Consider the following 12,554-nt stretch of genomic DNA (forward strand, 5'->3'; position numbering starts at 1 on the left):
TTCCTGTGGGAAGAGCTCCAGGACCAAGGAAAAAGCGAGAACCAGCCAGCAATGCTGGGGTCAGAGCACCCCATTCCCCCACTAACCCCCCCCATCCCACTGCAGTGCTGCACACCAGTGGCAGCTGCAGGAAAACGACCCTGCAGCAGGGCTCCACTGCAGCACTTGGCTTGAGGCTGGGAGAACCCGGCCCTGAGGCCAAGCCTGAGGCAGCGCTGCTCCTGTACAACCCAGCCAGGCTGCAGGAGAGGAGAAGGGAGGCACTGCAGCCATGGGCAGAGAGGTGCGAACGAGAAGAACAGCACCATGACAGCAACAGATCAGCCCTCTGAAACACTGCTGTTGGGCAAGAGGAAGGGAGGTTGCAGGACCTGGCATAAACCCGCCAGAGAGCAGGCTCCACACAGCTGCACTGTGCCCCTGGTTGCCCCAGTCGCTGACCCCGGTGCTCACAAAGACGCAGAGACAAGCTCAGCTTCTTGGCCAGCCGGCTTTATTATTCAAGTCCAAAGATAAAGCAGTTAGATACTCACGCTTGCAAAATAGTTAATTAAATAGGATGCATTACCCTTTAATCAAACTGGTGCTGAAAGCAGGAGATAGAGACAGTTACCACCGACGGGTCAGGAGCTGCCTGTTGCCAAAAGCAAACCTTGCAAGTGAACGCAGTGGCCAGAACACGAAGCAGCACAGGGGTGAGGCATGCCGTTTCTGCACCCCTGAAGCCCTGCACGTCTTCCTGCACACACCAGTGAGAATGTACAGGAGTTGGTGTCCTCCTTACCAGAGGCAGGTGACCCTGTCACGAAGAAGGCTGGAAATGGCAGGTAACGAGCCCTTGCGGGGCAAGAGAAGCCTTCAACCCCTACATACAGCTCCTGAGTGAAGCTGGACCTGGGGAGTGTGACCTGCTGGTAAAGCCAGCGCATCCAAATCGCTTACAGCCACAGCTGCTCAGCGCTGAGCCTGCATTAAAGCAGTTGCCCTGGCAGCTATCGTAGAAATAACAGTCGATGTTCACCCACATGAAACATCGGGGAGCACCATTTTCCAGCTACCAGCATTAAATCTCAGAACAGCATAAGGACTTGACCCATTAGCTACTGCTCTAGCTGATACTCAAATCACTGTGGCATTTCCCTTACCAAGAGCCTGTGGGTGAAGCAGTCCTCATAGCTGGAACTCATATATATTTCATACGATTTCCTTTCTCTTGCTGCAGAACAGCACTTGCTCTTGCTGAGGTCAGATCCAAACCCTGCTCCCTCAGCCAGAATGAAGACATAGCATTGTTCTTGGCAGCACAAATAAATGTATTTGCAAATACATTTTTCAGGCTAGTGTAAATTCACATTCACCCTGTAGCAGCATGTCCTTAATTACACGTCAGAAAGGGGCTTTGCTCTGTTCTCAAATCATACAATGCTGATGCTGCAAATCCTAGGCCAGCACGAGGATGCAGCCAGTTTGGAAGCCCTTTCCTACATCTCATTTTGCTTTGCCTTAAGTAGTTAGAAGTAAAATTGATCAATTTGAAACACAGACAATCACTTCACCGTTCTTTGGTACGGACATTGGCCACAATAACCAAATGGGACACTTGACACCACAAGCACATGGCACAATTTGAGTTTAAGAGGTGCTTGAAATTTCTTTTTTGCTAGGTTAAAAAAAAAAAAAAAAAAGAGGAAATGCTTCCAGAGAACCAGTTACCAGCCACGTGCCCAGAATTTCTGCAGCTTTTTAAACACACACCATATTCTTAATTGATTTTATCCCTTGAGAGTCCAACTAGAAAACCCCAGCTATCGCTTCCGCTCTCCTTTTTGTGTCCTTTTCTTCTCCTTTTCCTTCCGCTCCTGCTTGGCTAGCTTATCCTTCTCTCGCTGGAGTTTATCTTGCTCTTTTTTCTTCTGGAACTCATCTCGCAGCAGCTCCCGTTCCAGCTTTCGGGCATTCAAGACATCCTCCACATTGGTGTTTCGGAACAGCGCTGGTAGTGAGTTAAGGGCAAACAACATGCTCTGTCTGAACATGCACAGTTCATCTTTTCAGTGGTATTTTGGGGCTGTAAACCATACGCCGTTTTTAGCACATGGGTTGCTTTGTTTTACCTCCCCCTTCACCTAGGGCCGCACCTCCCATCCAGAGGGATGGCGGTCAGGGCCGAGGGGTGTCTGCTGTCACAGCGCAGCCCCGTGGCACAGGAAAAGACAGTGGCTGCATCAGCTCTGTTCTGCCTCGCCCCCAGTTCCTGTGCTCTCCTGCTTCTTGCTGATGGCTGCACCTTGCAGAATCCCTGCCTTGTTGGGAGCAGGGCAGAGTTCTGCCTTGGTAAGCTCAGCCTTGATTCACCCAAGACAGATCTCAGCTGCTCATTTCTCACCCAAGGGCTCTGCAGAGAAAAGAAACCCTGCACGCCAGCAGCCAGCAACTCTACAGAAAGTGCTGTGCAAAGAAAAGTAACATTTCTGACTCCCAGTTCTGCTTTCTCACCAAGCAGGTAAGGAATCTGGGAATACAAAGTGAGGAATGAAAAACGAAAAGGAAACTCTGCTTGTTTTTCCAAACAGAAAAGTCACGTAGCTTAAATCTGTGCTTCCTAGAAAATGGAAAAATCAAGTTCTTTCTTAGAAAATTCAAGTTCAAAACCAAGCCTGCAGGTTCTTTAGACTGATTTGAAAAAAAAGTGAAACCTCTACAAACCAGAAGTAGAAAAATAATGCATTTCATAAAGCTTCCTTGAGTAGATTCGCTATAGCTGTATTTATGTGTATGTTTATACATGTATGTATGCACATACAGCTGCATCCACTGTGATTACAGCTGACATCCCAGGCACAGAGCTGTCAGCCAGCAGGCGCAACACATCCCGCTAGCTCTGTAACCGTCAAGCCAAAGGAAATGGCACCGCATGGACAGACCCATGCAGTGCAGCTCTACCCGTCCTGCTCGCCATGGAGGAAGGCTGCGGACACGGGCACAGATGAGACGCCGAGGACTGCCACAGCCTCAGGTCCTCTCTCCTGCAGGAACTAATGGTAAGCCCTTTGGGAACAGCATTTGAAAGAGCAAGTGGGCGTCTCCTTTTCTGTCTCTTCCTCCTAACTATCAGCAATTTAGGGACAAGAATAATTTAAATATTTCACATTTTAATTCCGTGCTGTGATAAAACCTGCTTCCACCTTAAACTTAGCAGCTGGTGAGTTCAAGGAATATCCCAAATTATTGCATTGAGAAAAATATGAGATAGTTTGGCCCTTGTTCACCAACGAAGTTCAACTGCACCATGCCCTTAGGCATTTCTCAGTAGTCTTGTTTCTATTTCACTTTTATTAGTTCCTGATATGATCTGCCTATCTGGACACCACTTAGCATTAAACTAATGTTGGAAGAATTATCTTTTATCAGTAGCATGTTCTGTGAAGCTTCAGAGAGGACAGGAGAGAAAAGGAAGGGATAAAGGAGAGAAAAGAAAATGACAGGATCAGTCCTAGGTGTGCACACAAGGCAGTGGGGGGAGAGCAGAAAAGCAGATGAACCTTTAACTTCATTACGAGCGAGGTGAGGTTACATGAAAAAAAATAATCACCAGCTTAAATGGTGGCCCTAAAGAAACAATGAGCATCAACACTGATTAAAAAAGGACAGGAAACTCACACATGCTGCCTTCCTTCCAAAAAGCCCAAGTCATTGAGAATCAAAGGATACATTTCTCTGATCCAATATTTACTGCTGTCCCAACAGATCCATCCTGTTCATCGTCGCCAGTGAGGGAATTAAGGAAATATGAACATCAGTAACAAACTTGTGCCTCTATACAGTCACACTCACGTCAAAATACATCAAATAGCAATTTTACCAAGCCAGGAGGAAGAAGCTAAAAACTAACGTTGATGATCAAGGACAAGACAAGCATAAAGCCCGATGTTTAACTCCCCTCTGCTGCTCAAATGCCAGGTAAGATCCGCTCTTATTCAACCTTCTCTTCAAGGAAGAACTTGTTCTTCAGCACTACAGAGAGCTAACTTTAAGCTCTCCCACTCTACCTATACTCTCTCTGAAGAGGATCTTTTCAGCAGATTTCTTGCCAGAAAGCCAGAGAGAAATTCAATACATTACCTACCATGCACAGATGCTGGGAGCGGATTCACACATCTTCTGCAATGCACCTAGAGTGAACAAACCTTACCCAGCCAAGCCGTGTTGGTGGGAGTGTGAAAATGGTGGAGAACCACACTCAAAGAAGTGTCTGCACACATGGCACTCCACAAACTAAGAGATTCCATGCTTTTTCTCATGGAAGCTACTTCACTAGGAAAAAAGAAGACTGACAAGTTCCTCCAATTCTTCCACCAGACACTGCAAAGCTAGAAAGGCATTTCAGGAGATTTTTTTTTTTTTTTTTTTATAAGCATCGTCCTTCCAGGCACTTCATCTTGACTGGGTCAGGAAAAGGATATTCCTCCTCATCTGTCACGTTGGCATACTGGGCCAGGAGGGCAGCTTTCCTTTGCTTCTCTTCCTGGGAGATCTCCTTTGGCTTCACGACAATCTTGGCCTGCTTCTCCATCATGCTGGCAATCGCTTGGATCTCATCTGGCAAGAAGAGTCAGAGCATCAGTCAGTCCCTGCAGATGCAGGCCACCAAGACCCAGCTGCTCCCTCCTGCACCTCCCGCCCGTGCCTCCGCAGGCCCCCAAAGGCCTCGTCCTGCCACCGGGGCCAAGCACGCCGCCCTCCTGCTGCTGACCTAAAGGCAAAGCCACCTGGCCGAGGCGATGGGAGCAGCAGCTCCTCGTGGCGAGGAGGAGCTCCCCTGAGCACGCAGCACTGCCCAGGCGCTGTTCTCCCTGGAGTAAGGGAAGCTTCACGATTCAACTCTTAAATCAATAAAACCATTAGCTAATGAAAATCCATTTCACCCCAAACTGCATTCTCTTCTGGTGAAAAGAGGCTAAGTATGTTTATTCAACTACGTAGTTAAAATCATGTTATATAGAAATTCTGAAAATAAAAGTTACTAATCAGTTTAATACTCTTTTTTCACCTAGGAAAATGAACAGTTGATTAACTTTTTAATATCACGGTGTCCATTATTTAAAATGGCATTTATTTTTGACATTTGTTTGTTTGTTAATAACTTACAATTTTATTGCCAATGTAGAAAGGCTGCTACACACTGCCAGTTTCACAAGGCCAGGTTTCCATACGGGTTAGCTTTTGTGCTCAATTTAAAAGCTGGAAGATACACTCCAGGTTTTTCATTTCACACACTTCATTCTTCCACAAGAACTAACACCTCATATGTATTTTGCTACCTTCTTTCTGTGACAGGTAAGAAAATCCCTGGTTTACTGTGAGAAACCAATGGTACGAGCTGCAGGAGTCCAGCAGCAACTTCAGCAATTCCACTCACTTGTCCACAAAAGAGGGATTTGTTTTTGTAATACAAAGAATAACAGAACATTTTCCTGTCCTCTGCAAAGGATAGGCCAAGGACAGAGTACTTCCATGAATTTTCAGGGAAAGACACTTGACTGCGGTGTGCTTCAGCAGTTAAGTGAAACCCCAAGATTTAGACGAGAGAAGCGCTACTTAAACACAGCCCTCATGACAAGGGCTCACTGGGGAGAGCTATTTCTAGAACAACATCAGAGATAATGTTCCGTCTGCACCAGAACTGACAAAAAAAAATGCAAAGCAACCAAAAAAACAGATTTAGCCCAAAGGGATGTTACACTGTCACCTATGCAGGCCAGCAGTTAGGTCCGTACAGTTGGAAGACCCCTAACTGAACCATGCAGTGTGCTTAAACCTGCAAAACCTTTCAGTGTGACTTCCTTGTGCTCCAGAGCTCTGCTCAGTGACCAGAATATGCCTCCCCCAGCCAACAAGAACAAGAGGTCTTCACTCCAGAGCCAGCAGCTGAAGACAAGGGATGGATTCAGAGAGGGTAGAAAGGAGCAGCAGGACTATATGCATTATTGGGAAAGTAGCAGCATTAGTACAGCAGCAGCCCAACAGAGCTTCTCCCCTGCAAGCGTTTAGGGAAAAAAAAGGACAGTTTTAAGAGAAGATTTTGAAAGAGGAAAATAAGGATGCTTTCCTGATGCCTGCTGGGGTGAGCAGCAGCACAAGGGGCTGCACAGCTCTCCGTAGGTGCAGCTGTAGTAGTGTAAAACTACTCACTTCCCAAATGAGCATGAACTGAAGCAGCATATGCATTTTATACCATAACTGCACCTACCATCAGAGCACTAGCTGCCATCGCTACATCATTAGCATTTAATGGAGATTAAGCCCTTGGTTTTTTTGCAAAAGGCAATTTTAAAAATCCTGCAGAAAAAAAAAAGATAAAAAAAAACTTTCCTCTGCAGGATTCCGAGCCCAAAGAGCAGCAGAATGCTAGCGACAGCCAGAAGTGAAACTACTCAACCTCATTTCGTGTTTCAAGACAAAACAGTAAATAAGCAGCCATGGCAATGAGAAGTGAGCCAGATCTGCACACATATTAGCAGCACTGGTTTTAGCTCCTAACAGAACAGACATACAGTTCTCATCTTAGTAAAGCCCTGCAAAGTACTCATACCACATGGAAAGACACACGGAGCAGCGACACTACCTTCTTTTTTCTCTTTGGCGTCAACAATCTGAGATTCAGACCACTTCTCGACTACTTCCCTGCAAACATCGTTTAAGAGATCTTCTTCCTAGTGAGGGGAAAAGAGACTTCTCAGTCTTGGAGCAAAGTTGGTCTGCTTTAAACAAGCATGAATCAGATATAAGTAGTACCAGCTGCAAAGAATCTGAACACCCAGCAATAAGCTCAACCGACACAGCTTTTCACATGGACCCTACTCAATAAACGCACACGTAGGACTTCTGTTAACCCAGGGCAGCAGGACAAGGCAAGTCACGAGATGCACTCGCTTGCTGACACAGCTCAGGGCGAGAGCTACGCATGGCTACCCAAGCACAAGCACCACGCCAGGAGATGCCGCATCATCACCGCGCGTTGCTTTTCTATCAGGTACGGCCCTCACAAATGCTGGTCTCACAGCTGCAGGCTCACTAGGCACAACAGCCCTACCATCACCGAAGAAAGGCGAGCAGGCTGCCGTAACTCTAGCCAGCTACTGAGCAGCATCGTATCTCCTCCTGAGCCAGGCTGCAGAGAAGCTAGTCAAAGACCACCTCCTCACCGACACTAATAAACGAGACTGGAGACAAGATGGGTCGGAACGGAACCCACTCTGGTGGTACTGATAGAAGATATCCTCCCACCAGCAACTAAAGGACTGATATTGGCAGCCCCTTGACCTGCCTGGAGCATTAAACATGACAGAGAGGTGGCAGTGGAATGCACTCGGTCATTACAAAGGAAAACCTGAAGCCATGGGGAGAAAGGAAGCACGCCCGAGCAGCAGCAGGGAGGTATTCCCACCACCAGGTCCTTCACACGCGCTGCTCTGCCACCACTGATGCTCTCCCCACTGTCCACCTGTGGCTTCTCAGGGGTCTCACCATCAGCGTAACACAAGCACCAGCAGCAGACACACCGCTCCAGCTACAGCCCGGAGCACTTGACTGGGAATATGCACCTGTACAGCAGGCGGAAGGTTTCAAGGTTTTGGTTTTTTAGTTTTTTGGTTTTTTTTTTTTGCTTTTGCTAATTAACGTTAAATCACCCAACAGCAAATCTACCCACAGCTTAGGGAAAAACAGCTGCTGAGGGTTTGAGGGGCTTGAGAAGGGTTAATACCAAATGGAAACTAGCTGGCCAGGACACAGGCAGCTGGGACTGAGCCATTCCCTCCCTGGTACCTTGGCAGGGCTGCTGAGCACATCACAGGCATTAACGTCCAGCTAGGTCCAGGCCTGCAGCTTCTTGCAGTCTTCCTACCCTCCTTTGGAAGCAGTGCTACATTTAGACAGGGTCAAATTAGGCACCAAAGCAGTGGTGGCCTCTTCCTAGACTACTTCTACCACCCATGACCACTGCTTACCCTGTCTATGCCAAAAGCTAGCTCTAAATACTTGCAGAAAGCTTGATAATCTCTGCCTAGAAAAGAATATCTTATCAAGGTGCATAATAACCAGGCCTCAGCTGTCCCTTTCACCATCTTCCCCCGCTTGGCATGCAGTAACTGGCATTTGAAAGCCAACACACGAAACCCCTGCACACAGGCTTCCCGCCAAACAGGTAACAAGTTCACAATTCTCATCTCGAAAACTTGGGCAACAGGTACCTAAAAAACACCTCCAAGTTCCAGGACAGTCGCTGAAAACATTACTCATCCAGCAGAGCAAAGCTCACCTGCATGGGGGACAGCAAAGAAGCTGAGTTTTCCACAGCCATGGGACAGACAAGCTACAGAAACACACAAATCTCTTCACCTTTTGCTGCAATACAAATAAAGAGTAACTCAGAGTGAAGTCCTCCCACCCTAGGTCTACAACAGCTAAGCAAAAAATTCTGCACGTAACAGAGATGGCAGGAGAACACCACGCAGTAATACCGTTACACAAATCTGCTGAGCACTGAGATCATGAGCACAGCACAGGAACAAGGAACAAAGACCCTGGCTTAGGGAGGAGATTCTACAAGAAGTGGGCAGGATACTTGGGGCTGTGAGGTTGAGGTGATGTACAAACACAGAAATAGCAGAAGGATGAAGGGTTTGTGATTCACACCGACATGTTAAGTAGACAACTTGCCTTGAGTAAATCCAGAGGATGGGATGATGCCCAATCTGCTAAGATCAAGCATAAGAACCTACAGACCCCATTCACATTGGGAGATTCTGCCCTGAGATCCTCACAGGCACACATGCCGGATGAGCAGACCACACCAAGGATGATGTGCATAGAAACACAATGTGACAGTCTCCAGTCCTCAGAGAAAAAAACACTGAGTCGTGAAAAGATAACAAACATTAACAAGGTTCAAAGACATGGAGGATTTGAAGCGCTAGAAACATTCACAGTAAGAGGATCCTCCGTGATGGATGGGCTACCCCAAGCGCTGGGAATATGAGTCCGCTGAAATCAAGGCTGGCAAAATGGACAGCAACTTTCTATTAAACCAGGAAAGAAGGATGGGAAAGACATATTCCCCATCTGCCTGCTTTCAGTGTGCAGGAAGATGAAAATCAGGTAAGTGATGACAAAGGAATAGTAGTAAGTAGGAAGGAAAACGAAGTGCAGAAGACTAATAATGATGGCAGATACCTGTGCCTTCTAATGAGGATTTGAGCAATAAGAGCAAACCAAGTGTTTGTATACCAGCGTAGCCTATATGGGGAGAAGAACACAAAGATGAGCCATTTCAGATATCCCTGAAACATGATGAAGAAATAACACTCAGCCTCAGAGCTGGAATGTCTTCATATTCCAAAGGAAGAAATGAAAGACCAAGATGACAGCGTGCAAATGGACATGAATGGAGCAACAGAAAAGAAACATGATGGGACAGCCCAGCTGAAACCTTTACAGAAGGAAGCAGAGAGAAGTTCTGCCACATAGTGCAGGGCGTTTGCTATTATAACCCTTCTGTCTTACCGCAGTCTGGATAAAGACCTCTACCAGCACCGATTTCTGGGTCTGTGGGAGACTCACCTCCCATGTATACAACTGAAGAACAAATGCTACTGGTACTGGTGGAGTTCAGATAGCTGTGGACGTAACATATTTCATCTAATATTCTCTAAACAAGAAATTATGTTATCTTAGAGGTCAGTAAATACAGAGGAAAAAATAACTATGGAAGATATACATGGACTGAGTGATCCAGAGGCTGTTTGGCATAAGGAGGAGAACAGAACAGAAACAGAAATTGATCTGAAACGAGCAAGTTTGAATAAACTCAGAGGACTGATGTATGAGAGACCGAGGAACCTGAACATGAGGTGCAGAGGCTGCTCAAGATGTATTCTAGTGATGATTGCCAAAAACAAATGAAGAGACGACCTGGAATTTGTACACAGAACATAGAGAAAACAATTGTAAAGAAAGGCCCCAAATTAACCAAATGAAAGAGTGTCTCAAAAATCAATAAAGAAATAAGCATGGAGTCTAACAAATAAAGAAAAGACGCACTGACTAGAAGAAATAAAAAGAATGTCACAGGGTTTAAGAGGCAAAAATACATTTTACAAGAGAAGTAGATAATCAAACTGACCTGGAACTTGCACATGAAGCATAAGTCAATTGCAAGAGAGTCAACCCTGACTCAAAAGAGAAAACAGAAAAAATGGGATTGTCATGAATGAAAGGCAGCCTAGAACTAGATGCACATGAAAACCGCACACTAGTCTTCAAAAACCGCACTGGTGACAGTGCAAGAGAAGGGTACCTCAGCAATAAAGAGAAAACAGGAAATATCAGAGCATACTGCAGCCAGCTGCAGGGCACGGGAAGGGCAACGAGCTACATACCTCCGAGGTTCAGAAAGAGCACGCAGACCGAAACACAAGGCCCACCCCAGCTGCAAGTCTGCAACCAGCACGGTCAGGCTTCAGACACAGGCTCTGCCTTTGGCGATGAGAAGAAGCAGTCTGGTGATTACAGGCAAGGCCATTAACCTCAGCTACAGACAAGGCTTTAGAACAGTATTTCGTTTCACTCTGCCCCTAGCTCCAGGGGAGTTAGTGTCTGCTCCTCCTATTAGTCTAGGCACATGGCTACGCTGACATTGTTAAACTTCTTTTAGAAACTCATGGCTGGTGCCCCACCAGGGTGGGGAAGTGATGACAGAACATAGTAAAGAGCCACACTTAATTTTCGGAAAGCTGATTTAAAATGGCATGCAGTCAGCTAACAGAGGGAATTAAAGTTACCCAAAAAGAGCTAACCCTTTTGGGTTTTATGCTCCTATACAAACGGTCTGAGAGGAAGCCAGTGACAGCACCTGAGCAGACCATTACCTAATACAAGTGTGCACTTACTACTGAGCACTTTATACTACTGAATATCTATTTATGCAAAGTCCTGAAACACAGATGGTATAAAAGTCTTACAGCCCCCAAAAGAGCTGACCGTTGGGAAGAAACTCTTGTGAACTCTCCTAACGCTTTCCTGGCAGAGCAGGCAGGCACTGCCCATCACTGGAGGCTCCAGGCTCCGGCCAGGCAAGGCTGGCAGCACCTTCAGCCTGTCACAGTCACTAACTCCAGCTCCAGTTGGATCCCAGGGACTGATTCCTGTATGACCGTGCTGTACTGGGAGAAATGAGACCTATTTAAGGAACGATAACCGCTTAGCACAGCTATTGCATAGCTGCCAAGAGGGTCTGCTGTTGAACACCACCTCCAAAGCCATGCCCTGCACCCCTGGGAGCCGCCAGCTCGCAGCCCAAGCCTCGCACCCTCTGCTCCCCCGCAAGCTGCCGGGCCCTGCAGGAGCTGCAGCTCTTGGCCAGCCTTGGAGCCGGCACCACGGTGTGAAGGAGGTACGGAATATCCGAGTTGGAAGGGTCACAGAATCACAGAAACATTAAGGTTGGAAAATGCCTCCAAGACCATCTGGTCCAACCATCCCCCTACCACCCATGTCACCCACTAAACCATGTCCCCAAGCACCACGTCCAACATTTCCTTGAACACCCCCTAGGACGGTGACTCCACCACCTCCATGGGCAACCCATCCCAGTGCCTGACTGCTCTTTCTGAGAAGAAATGTCTTCTCATTTCCAACCTAAACCTCCCCTGGTGCAACTTGAGGCTGTTCCCTCTAGTCCTATCACTAGCTATCTGCCAGGTGCCACCAGGATCATGAAGTCCAACTCCTGGCTCTACACAGCACTACCTAAAAAATCAGACTGCCTATCTGAGACCCTTGTCCAAACACCTGGCCGCCGGCAGGCTCGGTGCTGTGACCACGTCCCATGGGAGCTTGTCCCAGCACCCAGCCACCTCTGGGTGCAGAACCTTTCCCTAACACCACCCTGACCTTCCCCTGTCCCAGCTCCATGCCGTTCCCTCGGGTCCTGTCGCTGTCCCCCGGCAGAACTCAGCGCCTGCCCCTCCGTTCCCCTCGTGAGAAGGCTGAAAGCCGCCACGAGGCCTCCCCAAGCCCGGAACCCCCCCAACCCCCTCCTCACGTTTCGCCCTCGGGACCCTTCCCCGCGCCGCAGACCCCCGGCCTCACACTGCGGCACCGGAGCCCCGCTCGGCCCCGCGCTCGGCCCGCCCCGGCCGCCCGCCACCCACGGAGCCCGGCCCGGGCTCCCCAACCCGGGGGGGGGCCCCGGGCCCTCCCTTCGATCCCCGGGCGGCGGCCCTCACCAGGCAGGCGGCCAGCACCCCGCGCAGCGCCTCCAGCCGCTCCTCGTCGCCCTCCTCCTCGCGGAGCAGCCCCGCGATGTAGGCGCCGTACACGGCGCGGTCGAGCCCCAGCGCCTCCAGCCGCGCCGCCAGCCATGGCTCGAACCCCCCGCCGCCGCCGCCGCCCCCCGCCGCTGCCGCCGCCGCGCTGGGCGCCGCCATTTCGCAGCGCCGCCGCTACCGGCTGCGCGTGCGCGAGGGGCCGCGAGGGGCCACGCGGGACCGCAC

At 48.6% G+C, this 12,554-nt stretch overlaps 1 protein-coding gene across 1 annotated transcript; it reads right to left on the bottom strand.

Moving 5' to 3' along the window:
* Positions 1-471: 471 nt before the first annotated feature.
* CCDC43 (coiled-coil domain containing 43) lies at positions 472-12,510 on the bottom strand. Its single transcript, XM_040536490.1, has 5 exons — positions 12,288-12,510; positions 6,626-6,713; positions 4,464-4,599; positions 3,712-3,770; positions 472-1,993 (listed from the first exon to the last, which is right to left on the bottom strand). Exons 1-5 carry the CDS (start codon positions 12,486-12,488, stop codon positions 1,806-1,808), a joined length of 672 nt encoding a protein of 223 aa, XP_040392424.1. The 5' UTR covers positions 12,489-12,510; the 3' UTR covers positions 472-1,805.
* Between the last annotated feature and the right edge of the window lie 44 nt (positions 12,511-12,554).

This window comes from Cygnus olor, chromosome 25 (assembly GCF_009769625.2).
Source record: "Cygnus olor isolate bCygOlo1 chromosome 25, bCygOlo1.pri.v2, whole genome shotgun sequence".
NCBI classification, from domain to species: Eukaryota; Metazoa; Chordata; class Aves; order Anseriformes; family Anatidae; genus Cygnus; species Cygnus olor.